The 13118-nt window shown below is 42.7% G+C and overlaps 1 protein-coding gene across 5 annotated transcripts in view; it reads right to left on the bottom strand.

Annotated features, from left to right (window-relative positions):
- The window catches only part of LOC310858582 (rho GTPase-activating protein 7), a 45042-nt gene extending 34635 nt beyond the window's left edge, over positions 1 to 10407 (bottom strand). For 4 of the 5 annotated variants that reach the window (XM_083764756.1, XM_083764758.1, XM_083764757.1 and 1 more), the window contains exon 1: positions 10195 to 10407. In XM_083764756.1, the coding sequence (XP_083620882.1) occupies positions 10195 to 10207 (13 nt within the window). In that variant the 5' untranslated portion in view covers positions 10208 to 10407. Of the gene's footprint in view, positions 1 to 9672; positions 9878 to 10194 lie in introns of those variants that run through there. The other variant, XM_083764760.1, reaches the window with a different exon arrangement.
- Between the last annotated feature and the right edge of the window lie 2711 nt (positions 10408 to 13118).

The following is a 13118-nucleotide window of genomic DNA, read 5'->3' as shown; positions in this document are numbered from 1 at the left end:
TCATTCAATGCCACTTTGACTAAGCGGTTGCGAGTAGAAGCATGCAGACGCACGTAGACGCATGTAGTTGCAAGCAGCCATTGAATTGAACCAATTGAATAACTTGGGTGAACTCGCGTCAACACCCGCCACCATGCGCCAATGTGCAACAGGACATATCACACCGCTGGGACGAACGCTAAAAAAAAACGTTTTGTTTCGTCTCGACCCTTTGGTGTGGTTTGGGATTTATATAAGACTATCATGCTTCAAACCTCCCAAAACAAACTAATTCGATTACTTCTCATCCTGGGCCCCAAAACCCACATTTTGCTAGCCTATAGGATTGCTCGGTATAGAAGACAGGATGAAGCCATTAACTAAATGGGATAATTGGCTTTCAATTTGGCTCTCAATGCCCACACCCATCAAGGCCAATCACTGTGAATTATTGTTCAACATGGCTGCTCTCTCCTATAGGTCCAGAGTTAATTATTGATCAACATGGCTGCTCTCTCCTTATAGGTCCAGAGTTAATTATTGTTCAACGTGGCTGCTCTCTCCTTATAGGTCCAGAGTTAATTATTGATCAACATGGCTGCTCTCTCCTATAGGTCCAGAGTTAATTATTGATCAACATGGCTGTTCTCTCCTATAGGTCCAGAGAGGTATGCGCTCATGCAAAACACTCCCGACCAGACGTGACTTTTTGTCCTACTCAAGTTCTATTTCAAGCTTTGGCGGAAATGGTAAATGCCGAAAATGTCGGTAATTTCGGCGTGCACCCATATTTTGGCGTACGCACGGTTGATAAATGAGGGCATATGAGTTTTTTTTCCCTCCATAAAACTGTTAAAATTGACAATTTAGGCATTTAACTTAATCCAGATCGAGTTATACAGTAAGCAAGGACAAAACAATGATGCTGCCCTTTACTTGATCACTGGGAATTATTTGGGGTAATTCTGGTTTGGGGGCCCAGGCGGTGGCGTAACCGTCTGGGCACCCGACTGGTAATCCAGTCGCAGTGTGCCGCGGGTTCGACTCCCAAGCCCGACACGGCCTTTACTGCATGTCTTCCCCCATCTCTCTCCCGTTTCCTGTCAGCCTACTGTCTGTCCCTTCAAAAACGAATAAAAGGCGTAAGCCGCAAAAAAATAAAAAATAAATCTGGTTTGGGGGTTCCGGCCTGATGACTACAAACCAGTGACTACAACATGCATGACTACAAACCAGTGACTACAACATGCATGACTACAAACCAGTGACTACAACATGCATGACTACAAACCAGTGACTACAACATGCATGACTACAAACCAGTGACTACAACATGCATGACTACAAACCAGTGACTACAACATGCATGACTACAAACCAGTGACTACAACATGCATGACTACAAACCAGTGACTACAACATGCATGACTACAAACCAGTGACTACAACATGCATGACACAATCATTCGCTCCCGACCGGATCATAAAACTGAAAATGGTATGCCTCCCAAGCTATTAATGTGTTAAAGGTTGTGTGTGCCACAGAACAGAGGTAATTAAAGCAGATCAACCCTGCAAAACCCACCGTTGCAAATATACAACATATTTTAATTAATTTTTTTTTTCCTGTTCTTTTTTCACCTAAACATTGATGTTCATTGCAATGCCATTGGTCATGCTATTTGCATATAAATACCCCCCACAGAGGCAGAAATTCACACAACTTCAAAATCTCTGGAGTAAGTAAAATGCCTGTAATATATGTATCTGTGTGATCATTAGAATGTCTAGAACATGTTTTATTTATTATTGTGAAAGATATCCCCCAAATGTAAATTATTAAATTATTATTATTATTATTATTATTATTATTATTATTATTATTTTAAAGGTATATTCAGTGATTTCACTTAATTGAAATATCACTTATTTTTTTGTTTGGTTGTGATAATCCTCCCTACTATAGAGTGTGCTGACCATATAAGGAGACAAAATGTTATTTTGGCGGGCCTTGATGGTGTCGTAAATGTAACCCAGGGTTAATTAGTGTGTACAAAAAAACCTGAAAAGCTGTCCCAAAAAGAGAATATGTTCCATATTATAAATTACAATAAGATTATATTATACTATACAATTATAGCTAAAATAAGCTGTCGGGATACAAAGAGTTGAATATCTATATGATTCATCTAAACTGAAGACAAAAAATCCAACTATTAAAGTGAAGTCCTTCTATTATGAAATGAGTAGCCTAGTAACTTTTATTTTGAACATGACACTTCCTGTTGAGCCAGCCTGTTGAAGACATAGCAAGTCCTGTGTGCAGATTCAGAACATGCTACTTCATTTTGTGCCACATGATGAGAGAATGAGACAGCTATAGGCCTACTGTGTGAAGCATAAGCCAGTACTTTGAACACAAGTTACAATAGTGGATGAAACTCAAGCTAAACTCATCTGGGTGCAGCCAGAGAGACCTGATGTCGAAGTCTGAGTCTAGAGGAAAAATACCCAAGGTGGGAGGCTGTTCACTGCTACATGCTAACGTTAGCTGCTAATGCTGGTAAACACACAGGGTAATGTCATTGCCTTATGCTACAAACAATAGCATGCTCATTTTTTTAATGGTGCATGTGAAATGAATGAACTTTGTTGAATGTTTTGTTGTATCTCTGCACAGCAGGCTACCACTCACTTCAGACGGGTCTGATTTTGATTACTGCATGTGTCTGTATAGGCTGCCTGCTCTTGCCTTAAACTACTAGGCGCTGCCATTGCAGTATACAGGACACTGCAATGTTTTGATCCTGGTGTAGTTGTTAGCTCAATTTGTTTTTATAATGGGGTGAATCTAGAGTTGCAATACCCTCCATTGACAGCCCATTGATCCAAATCGAATTTCCGATCTGCTTGTATTAAACTACGTTAAACTCACATTGCAGCTGTAGGGCGCTTGGATACTTTCAATCTGCGAAGCGTTTGTTTCATACAAATCCACCGTATTTGTATTAGTCCTGATTATTTGAATTATTTGTTTTGTTGTTTTTGATGAATGGAATTTTGCAGTAACTAATGTAATGAAATACTTTATTGTCATTGATGTGAGTAATGTCACGTGTGAATCTGGTAAGACAAAGCTCAGCTGTACTATTTTAGGGTATCAATATATATCATACAACCCTATTCCATATCAGAGTGTGATGTATATTCTGACCTTAATTATTGTAGGTCAGGTTTTTTTTTTTAAACCCTTGGAGTCGTGATTCTGCTGGAGACCAGCATGGCGAGCTAAACAGCCCATGGAGATGAACCATCCAACGATGAATCCAACTCACTCTACAGTGTGGTAGGAAACTCAAACCTCCACTGCACATCCACAGGGCGGTATATACGCACACCACCCCATAGTGGTGGGAACCCAAAAGATTCGGTGCTATATAGAGTTCACATCAGTAATGGAGACTGAAGGGAATTTGGTATTTGATTACATGAATTTGGCCAATTTAGGATTTATTTTTGTTTTTATACCCGGGTCTGTATTTTCTATTTAAAACATAACCGTCCTCTACTCTACTCTACCCTACCCTACCCTACCCTACCCTACCCTACCCTACCCTACCCTACCCTACCCTACCCTCCTCTCCTCTCCTCTCCTCTCCTCTCCTCTCCTCTCCCCTCCCCTCCCCTCCCCTCCTCTCCCCTCCTCTCCCCTCCTCTCCTCTCCTCTCCCCTCCCCTCCCCTCCCTGCAGTAGGTCATTTCAGTCTTATATAACAGCGTGCCACAGCTGTTGGTGGATCAGAGGGGGGTGGTTAGTACAGATTGAGCCTGTAGAGGGCAGTGTGCAGGTCAGCTCTCCAGCGAGACGGCAGGTGTTAACGGCAGCTGTAAATGAGGCCGGACATGCTGGGAGTTTGGGAAGTTTTTTAAGGAACGTTCCTTGGGGGGGGGGGGGGAATGTGTTATCTGGCCCAGGAATCAGTTTCTCTATGAATCATCATATGAATAAAACTTGTTTCTGATTCTGGGCACATTCACCACAGCAGTGGCGGAAGAACTACCTTGTTTTTGCCTAAGTAAAAGTAGCAATTACATAAAAAATGCTTTAAGCTGTATGACATCCACAAATCTATAAAACATATACATTACATACGTTACATGGGCAACTGGCGGCCCAGTTAGTGCGGCCCTCAGGTTAATATCAGAATACTGATATATTATTGCTTTGCAAACATGACCCTCTTTAATTACAGTCTGAATTAGTAGCTTAATGAGTAGTATTAAGGTTATTGTCTTTCATGTCCAATGCAATTGTACTTCATAAAGTTAACATAACTATAGTTAAAGGCATTTGAAATTAAATATAAGTTACTTTTTTGCATTCCAATTCAAAAGTAGCAAACAATAATTCATGATTTAAATTAAAATATAGCAAACACAGCTGATCTACAAAACGTGTACATATGCATATGTGGCCCAATGGAGTGAGTGTGGAAATAGTACGTGCCCCTCTCCATTGTCGAAGTTGCTCATCCCTGATCTAAAATATTTCTTGTAATTCAATGTGGAATGCGGAAATGCTCTTTCTATCTCAATGCCAGTGTTCCAGTGTTTGGAACTACGGGAGGCAACATCCCGCTTTGCGGCGAGATCAAAGCCTTACGCGACTCTCTTCTATGGCTCTGGTTTTACGTTGCTAAAATAGGGCAGACTAGAATTCAAATGGCATTTCTACTAAACACTAAACACACACACATAAAGTGTGCGTGGCATTTTATGCGTAATAGCAATGGTGTGGCGATGTTGATGTGTGCTGCTTTTAATTAGCCAACTTTGTTTGATGTGACTTGAGTGGGGGAGGTCATGGTTAATTAGTCACATAACGGGGGCCACCTGTGCTCGTTAGCTTTTAGCACATCACAGTAGAGGTTTAGGGTGCTGCTAGATAAACCTGCACCCCCCCCCCCCCCCCCCCCCCACACACACCCAAACACAATGCACAATCCAACACAGCCCACAGTCAAAGAACAGACAGTCGACGCTCAAAGAAACTGCATGTAGCCTGAATGAAAAGGAGGAGGAAGAGGGGTGGCGCTCTGAAGGCCAAATTATACTGTAGATTGTGAATCTATAAATGTCACACAACTAGGCTACCGTCTGTCCATCCGATCGACCACATTGCTCATCCAATCAACTGAATTCCCCAAATGCAATTTTTTTTATAATATAAATAATAATAATAATAATAATAATAGTATTCACCACCACCCTCGTGTGAAGTGAGCGGCGCTCTTATCATCATACATCATCACATTCCGGCCAATCACCTTTGGCGTCCTCACTCTTATAAACCGCCATAGTGTAGATCAGGGGTTCCCAAAAGGTAGATCGCGATCTACAAAGGCTGTGCAGGCAGATCGCACCCTCAGTTGTAGTAAGTGTCCTATTTAATAAATAATGTAGAGGATCCGCAGCAGACAAAGACAGACGCGTGTCGGCGTGCAGGCCTTCGTCAGTGTCAGCATTTGCAAAGCAACGGAAATGACATTGGTTATACAGAAGTTCTTGATCAATTAAAAAGGACCATAGTACCTACGTACATTATTAAATAAGACTCTTACTACAACTGAGAGTGCGGATTTCATTCTCTTTCTAAGTTTCTACATGTTCCCTGCGAATCGGCACCCAGCACACGCCTGAATCCTTAAAAGACCGTTTGAGTTGAGCGCCACTTGAATTAAGTTGACTTGATTGATTGACATAAAAAGGGCCTGTCAGCTAAAAACCCATAAGGCATACTCCTCCACCTCCATATTGTAAGTATTGACATGTGCATGTATACGCACCCACGGGAGAAGGAATACAAAGACAATGACCCAAGCGTTCTGGGTACCTATGAAGCACTGTTGCAGGAGCAACGTTTCACCATGGCATTACTATAGTATGGATGTTGTTGATATGAATACTTCTATTCCTCGCCGACATAACACAGTCCTCCGGTAGTAGGACACACTTGTCCTTCATATAGCAACAGCATCGGGGTGGGGGCGGGGGAGGTGCGCGAGCGGAGTGGTGCTTACCGTAAGGTCCAGTGATTAGAGCGCCCCTCACTTCAAACGGGTGTGATTTTATCCTCAAATCATTGCTATGGGGTACACACAAAGCTGGGGATATAGGAGGGGCTGGTGCCCCTCAAAAAAAAAAAAAAATTGTATTTGTCAGATATACATATCTGCCCTGACTACGTATGAATCCTTCATTATCTAACTTCTGATTCTCTCGTTTGTTTCCTGGAGGCAATCTGACCCCAGAGTATCTCTAATCACTCGCCCACCACCGTGCTGCTAAATCAGGTGATGTGAACACTGAAGGTTGTTTAGCCCTCACTGTGTATCCCTAAATGCTGGAATAACTGACAGTCTGTCAGCAAAGCACACACATCACTGGCTGTTAGCGGGGATTAAACCCACAACCTCCCAATTCCGTGTGTGTGTGCGTGTGTGCGTGTGCGTGCATGCGTGTGTCAAGGGTATCCTAACCGCTTATATAGCTTCAGACACAGACCAAAGTGTGATTTATTTACTTGGAAAATAAAGTGTTCTCAACATTACACACACACACACACTGGTAGTATTATGCTTGTGAGGGCATCAATATTTTCAGACTACAATCTTATGAAGGTAATTCTTTACCTTTTTTTGGGGGGGGGGGGGGATGTGATTTACACTTGGTTTCACATCGAAATGAGCAGATCTCTACAAGCTCAGCAACACCATGCACTGTGAGCTTGTAGGTCCGTCATTTATGGTGTGCGAGTCACACCAACACACAAGTAAGAATCAATCGGGTATAACTCCCAAAATCTTTCTTTAAACTGTATAAAACAACAATTTTTCTTGTGAGGTCCAGGAAATTTGTCCTGACAGGCTCCGTCCACATGAGTATTTATATTTATAATCGTAACTTTTTCCAGAACACAGCCATGCAACAGCCATGCAACAAGGTTGCGTCATGAAACCATAATGACTCCCATTGGAAATGCTTTGAGGCGGCCATAACACACAGAAGACACAGGACACAAGTGTGTCTTGCGTGTGTCTTAGGTGTGAGTGAGGCCTCAGAAAATGAAAACGAAAAAGCTCAGTTTATTAAGAAACAAGGAATGATACAATGAAAAAGGCACTGTCTCCGTTGTCCCCCTTTAGTCTTTGTTTTCCCCCCATATTATTATTATTATGATTTTAGTAACGTATGTTTCTGTGGCGCAACCTCGTGGCTGTTGTTTGCGTTAGTTTCCGATGTTCTGTGAGTGGGTCAATGACTGTGTTTTGTTGACGGCGTTCCTGCTGTCCAGCTCATAACATTAGCAGCTGTTGCCGCTTCGAGGCTGCGGGTCGTACAGCTTGCTCGTTGCGGTGTGGAAGTTGGCCCTTTCGCGGTGCGTGTGGCATAGCTTAGGACTGGAGGCAGGCAATCATTCTACACTCCCATTGGCTTAGGCAGTGTGTGTGGCACCCAATGAGGCGAGGCCGTCAGTATGACTATGTGGTGATCTTGTCATCTACATTTCATGAGCTTTCAACCATGTACAGTACGTGTGGACTGAGCCACAATGTCTGTTTTTCAAATTCTAGCATATAGCAACGAAGCCTGGACAGACAAAATGTTTGTCCTTTCTAGTAAAGACATGAAATAAAGAAGATAACGCACTCATTGTCATTCTGAGTGCGACGCGCCACTTGTTTAAATGTCATTGTTCTAAGAAGATACCGCGCCAGAGGAGCAACAATAAGTAATCTTGTGGCGACATTCAGACACGCACAAGTACACACACACACACACACAGTCACACACACACACATTGACGAGCCCCCCTCCTACGCTCAGCATAGCTTAAAGACAAGCCTCTGTTCTCCCAAGTCTTGTGACTTTTTCCACGGAGCTCCAAACGGCGGCAGCATTATCTTCATATCTCGCCGTGGCCCACGGCCCTCCGAGACAACGGAGGTCTCAGTCCAACCGGAGAGAGTTCTCCGAATTCCTCTTCGCATGCATATAGCCTGAACGGGATCCTTGTTGTGTCCTCAAACAGACCCCACTCGACCCCCACTTGAAACGGGAGTGTTCCTGTTTTCTGGGCAAAGATTTTCCTGAGAAAATATCTATGATCTACATTAGTGTGAGCTTGCAGATCAGCAATTATTTTATTTTTTTCGCCAAAGAGATCTGGGTGTATAGACCAGTGGTTTTCAACCCGTTTCATTTCGACGCCCACTATTTAATTCGGCTTTTGAGCCACGGACCACCATTTATTTGATGACATTAATACCCAAAGCAAAATATTATTTTGTTTTGGGTATAAGATTGCATTTTGTCTATACTTCCGTGCTTTTGGGGAACGTTCATCAAAATTGCAATCCTACATTCTCGAATTGTGTAGACTTCTTGTAAATTAAGTAATGCGGATGTTTAACAATAATGTAACTCTTGAGAGCGTGAAATGAGAGCATTTGGACCCGTACGGGGTCCAAATTTGCTTCCCTCCTAAGAAGCAGTATGTCACGAGGTAGACTTGAGACAATATCAGTTTCCATTAGGATTGAAAATTACGTTGTACTTGACATTTAACCACTTGAACGTTAGTTTAAAGTACTCTTTTTCTTTTTATATGTATCAAATAAAAGTAAAAGTATCAATACTGCATTAATACTTGTAACTCTGTTACAGGTCTGGAATTCAAAATGCACTTAAAGTACAAAAAGTTAAAAGTATACTCATTGTGCAGAAGGTCCAGATTTCAAGTTTTCAGACGTATACAAATCTTTTGAAAATAGCCGATCTACAAGCTCACACAATGTGTCACATTGCGACGAATTGTGAGATTGTAGACCGGCTATTCTCAAATGGCCGAAATGTATAATAGGGCTGAAGTGGTTAAATGTATATGTTTTGTAGTAATAATCAAAATCTACAAAGTAACTATAGTAGCTAAAGCTTTCAAAACAATGCTGTGGAGTAAAAAGTACAATATTTGGATCCAAAATGTAGTGGAGTAGAAGTAAAAGTATTGGAACTATTGCTCAAGTAAATAAAAAAAAATACCTAAACATTAAGTAAATGTACTTCCACCACTGGCCTTGAGGGACCCCCGTAAACTAAGTATATATTTCTGTTGGGCAGAAATCTATTTTCTACAAATTCAAACTTTTGTTTTTTTTATCTCACTACAGCATCACACAAAAGACTAAGACTAAAATATTAAGTGGTTGATTCTTCCATAATAAAATTACTCCTTTCATTAGATTGCATTATTGTATTTAATATGAATTATTTAACAATTATTTTTGGAAGAGAATCAATAACATTAACAGTATGGATGTCATATCGGTTCCATATGCGGCGTATTGAATTCTCCCTTCAATCATTTATAAAATGGCCCTTTGAACAGATTACTGAACTGCATCATTAAATTTAATGTGAATTATTTTTACAAAGACCTTTTTTTTTAATACCATGAACAATAACGGCGTTATAGCTGCATCTCTCACCAGCATAATAGCATCTCCCTTCATTATTAATACAATTACCCCTTTTTCCTTAGATCACTAAACGGCATTATTCAATTTAATGTGAATTATATCACTTATTATTACTTATTGCAGACAATAATGCCGTTCTCTTTCACTTTTCTCACCAGCTTATCAACTTTCCCTCGTCGTCAATTCACTCTCAAACTGCGTTCTATTCGTGGGGGGACCCATATCCCGCCGGAGGCCCGATAGCGCTTATTCCGTATTCCATCTCGTCTCATCGTCGCAACTCAATCAAGGCCCTCCTTAAGTGCTCGTTAAACAGTCCTCGTTAAGCCAATCATCTCATTAATGGTTTTCATCAAGGCGCTGCTGTCAATTGTGATTAAAGGGAAAATAATTGCAACGCACACACACACACACACACACACACACACACACACTCACATACACACGCACCGGCTCCGACGACTCCATCTCTCTAGTGTGTCATTTGTGTCTATGTCGAGGCACACGCAGCTTATTAAAATGTTGCTGTCGGGTGGAATCCTTGTATGTCCGAAACCGTTGCTTTAAAAAAAAGTTACATAGTGAATTGCCACGCATTGAGAGATTGCTCTTTTCACAACCTTTTCATTCATTTAAGAAAATAAGCAGCAGAGACACACAAGCAGAGAGGCACTCACTTGTGATCAACATTCTCCTGAAGCTCCTTTTGGAGGGAATCAAAACGTCAGCAGAACTCCACGTAAGTCTCCGAGAAGAAGAAGAAGAAGAAGAAGAAGAAGAAGATAACAGGGGAAAACCGCAAGACTGAGGATTTTATACATTGCTAATAACGGTAGAAACGATTTGCTTAAAACATGATATCCCCCTGAGTTGTTTTGTCCATTTGTGTGAGTCGCTCAGTTGACTTGATGTTAATGAAGTCCATTGTTTGAATGCTTCCCCCTGCCGGCCCACCACGCCCCTTCCTCTCTACGCTCTACACACACACACACACACACACGCGCACGCACTCACACACGCGCACACGTGCACGCCATATCCCCACGGACCCACACCAACTCAACTCCTGTCCTAAAATAACCTGGAGGATGTTCAAAAAAATGTGTGTGAGGTGTTGGACTGTCAGAAACGGCTTGTTTCTGACAGGATAGATGGGGTGGAGGGGTCGAAGTGAGACAGTGAAATCAGAGTTTGTAGCCTCTACGCCATGTTTGTTCAGTACACGGAGCTGTTAGGTTCCCGAGGGCACTGCCCGCTGGCAATACAGGAAGAGTCACACAAGACTTCCATAGAAAAACTAAACTGGCCTTAAGGAAGCAAAGGAATTCCAGCTCCTTGCACTTGACCCATATGATCACAATGGAAACAAGTCCCCAGGACTTTTTTTCTTTCTTCATATTTACCCTTTGGCCTAGATGTCTGATTGTACCTGCTAGGCTACCTCGTAACTAATAAAGTATTTGTATCGATCTCGACAAAGCCGGTGAAAATAGCCGGCTATTTATTGTGAAAGTAGACGATCTGGTTTGGAACAAAATATGAAATCGTCGAATGGACTTTTCAAAGGCTGTCATAAATGCATTGCGACGCGATTCATTGTGAGCTTGTAGATCACCAATTGGGAAGCAAAACGGTTCCTGAGATATGTTTCTCAGGTCGTTTTGAGGAAGCAATCTGATTGGTTGCCTTCGAGCAGCTTTAACAATGCACGCCTGCGATGCTGCTAATATTGCTTAATTGTTTGTTTCCCATAATGGTGTATGAGGACGAAGGCCCGTGAACCTAGTGATACAAGTACAGTTCCTGGACATGACTCTAGCATGTCGCAGGTACTTATCTCCACCCTAACCCTTGATGCTCAGTGCCAAGCAGGGAGACATTTGGTACCAATGTTATAGTCTATGGTATGATTCTGCTGAGGGATTGTTGAACCCTCACCTCCCAGGCTGAAGGATAGATGGGGTATCTATTTTCGGCCGGACGTAGTGTGTGGAAGGAACACGTTATTCCAACCAGTTCCTCTCCCCTCCATCAGGCGCGCCGGCTGGCCAGGGGGAGGTAGTTTAGAGACCAGGATTACTGCATTTTTTTTGTGAGGGTACCTACCCTAGAGGACACTGGGAGAACATGCAAACTCCACACAGAAAGGCCCTTTTGCCAACCCCGCCTCGGCCATGGGCACTGATGACGCTGCGCCCCCAGTGCCCACAGCGTCCCCAGTGGGAATCGAAACCAGGACCTTCTAGCTGTGAGGCGACAGCACTACCGACTGTGCCACCGTGCCCCCTTAAGGACGACACTCTTAACCATAGTTTAAAAGGGTTTTAAAATAGGCCCTTTTCCACAAACCTCAAATGGTATAGTTAGACCGAAGAACAACTAACGAGACAAACCTTTGCCCTTCTCCCCAAACTCAGTGCTAATGAGTAAAAGCTCATGCATCTTTCTTTGTTTATTTGAAAGGGACAGCATACATTAATGAACCAGCCAATACAGTACAGTTAGGAAGGAGTGTAACATACATTAACTAGAAAAAGTGCCCTTCTGGGCACAGGTCTCCACCAGGATTCTTCCTCAGCCTAGTGGGAATATGCGTGCACAGTTTCATCGCAATGGGACGCTGCGTTGAGGAGTTGTGGCGATTTGTACAAAGCGGGCTACTCCTGAAAACTGTAGGAGCCAATCGTGGCCAATCAGGATGGAATATGAGAAATCAAACAAACCTGTCTTGATCACATGACTATGGAGATCATGTGTACCGATTTGCGTGAAATTTGGATAAAATCTGAAGGAGTAATAATAGAAAATGTGTTTTACATATGTGGGCCTCCTGGTGGCGCTATAAAGAGCAGATGTGAAAAATTCCAGACAAAGGTTTGTCCTTGGCCTCTAGGGAGTTGGCATACAAAGTTATCCACAGATCCGTGCAGTTAGAGGTAAAAACACCTTTCGGCCAGTTATAGCGCCACCTTGAGGCTGAGTTGAAATTGTTCATGTGGCATTTGGTCCTCGGCCTAGTGGGAATGTGGGTGCACAATTTCAGGGAAATCACGCGATGTGTTCATGATTTGCAGCATTTTGTTTGAAACTGAGCACTCCTGTGAACTTTGGAAGCCAATGTTAACCAATCAGGATGGAGTGTGAGAAATCTGAAAGACCCGTTTCGTTGAATGGCTGTAGAGAGACTGTGTACCAATTTGCGTGATGTTTGGACAAAATCTGTAGGTGTACTGTGCAAAAACTTGTTTTGCACAAAGCGGCCTCCTGGTGGCGCTATAACAGGCCGTTCTGGAAAGTTTGGGGCAGAGGTTCATCGTTGGCATCCAGGGAGTGTGTGTGCAAAATTTGGCATCGACCGGGTTAACAGTGGCCGAGATTAGCTGCTCACGGACACACGGACGGACGGACGGACGGACGGACACACGAACGGACGGACACACGGACGGACGGAGTGCAAAACATACTCTCCCCCCATGCCTTCGGCCTGGTGGAGACAATGAACCATCCAATACAGTACAGTTAGGAAGGAGTGTAACATACATTAATGAACCATCCAAATACAGTACAGTTAGGAAGGAGTGTAACATATACATTAATGAAC

Source organism: Protomyctophum parallelum (assembly GCF_964188405.1).
Source record: "Protomyctophum parallelum genome assembly, chromosome: 1".
Taxonomy (NCBI): domain Eukaryota; kingdom Metazoa; phylum Chordata; class Actinopteri; order Myctophiformes; family Myctophidae; genus Protomyctophum; species Protomyctophum parallelum.
The sequence above is the reverse complement of the archived record's forward strand: the minus strand, read 5'-3'. Positions and strand labels throughout refer to the sequence as shown.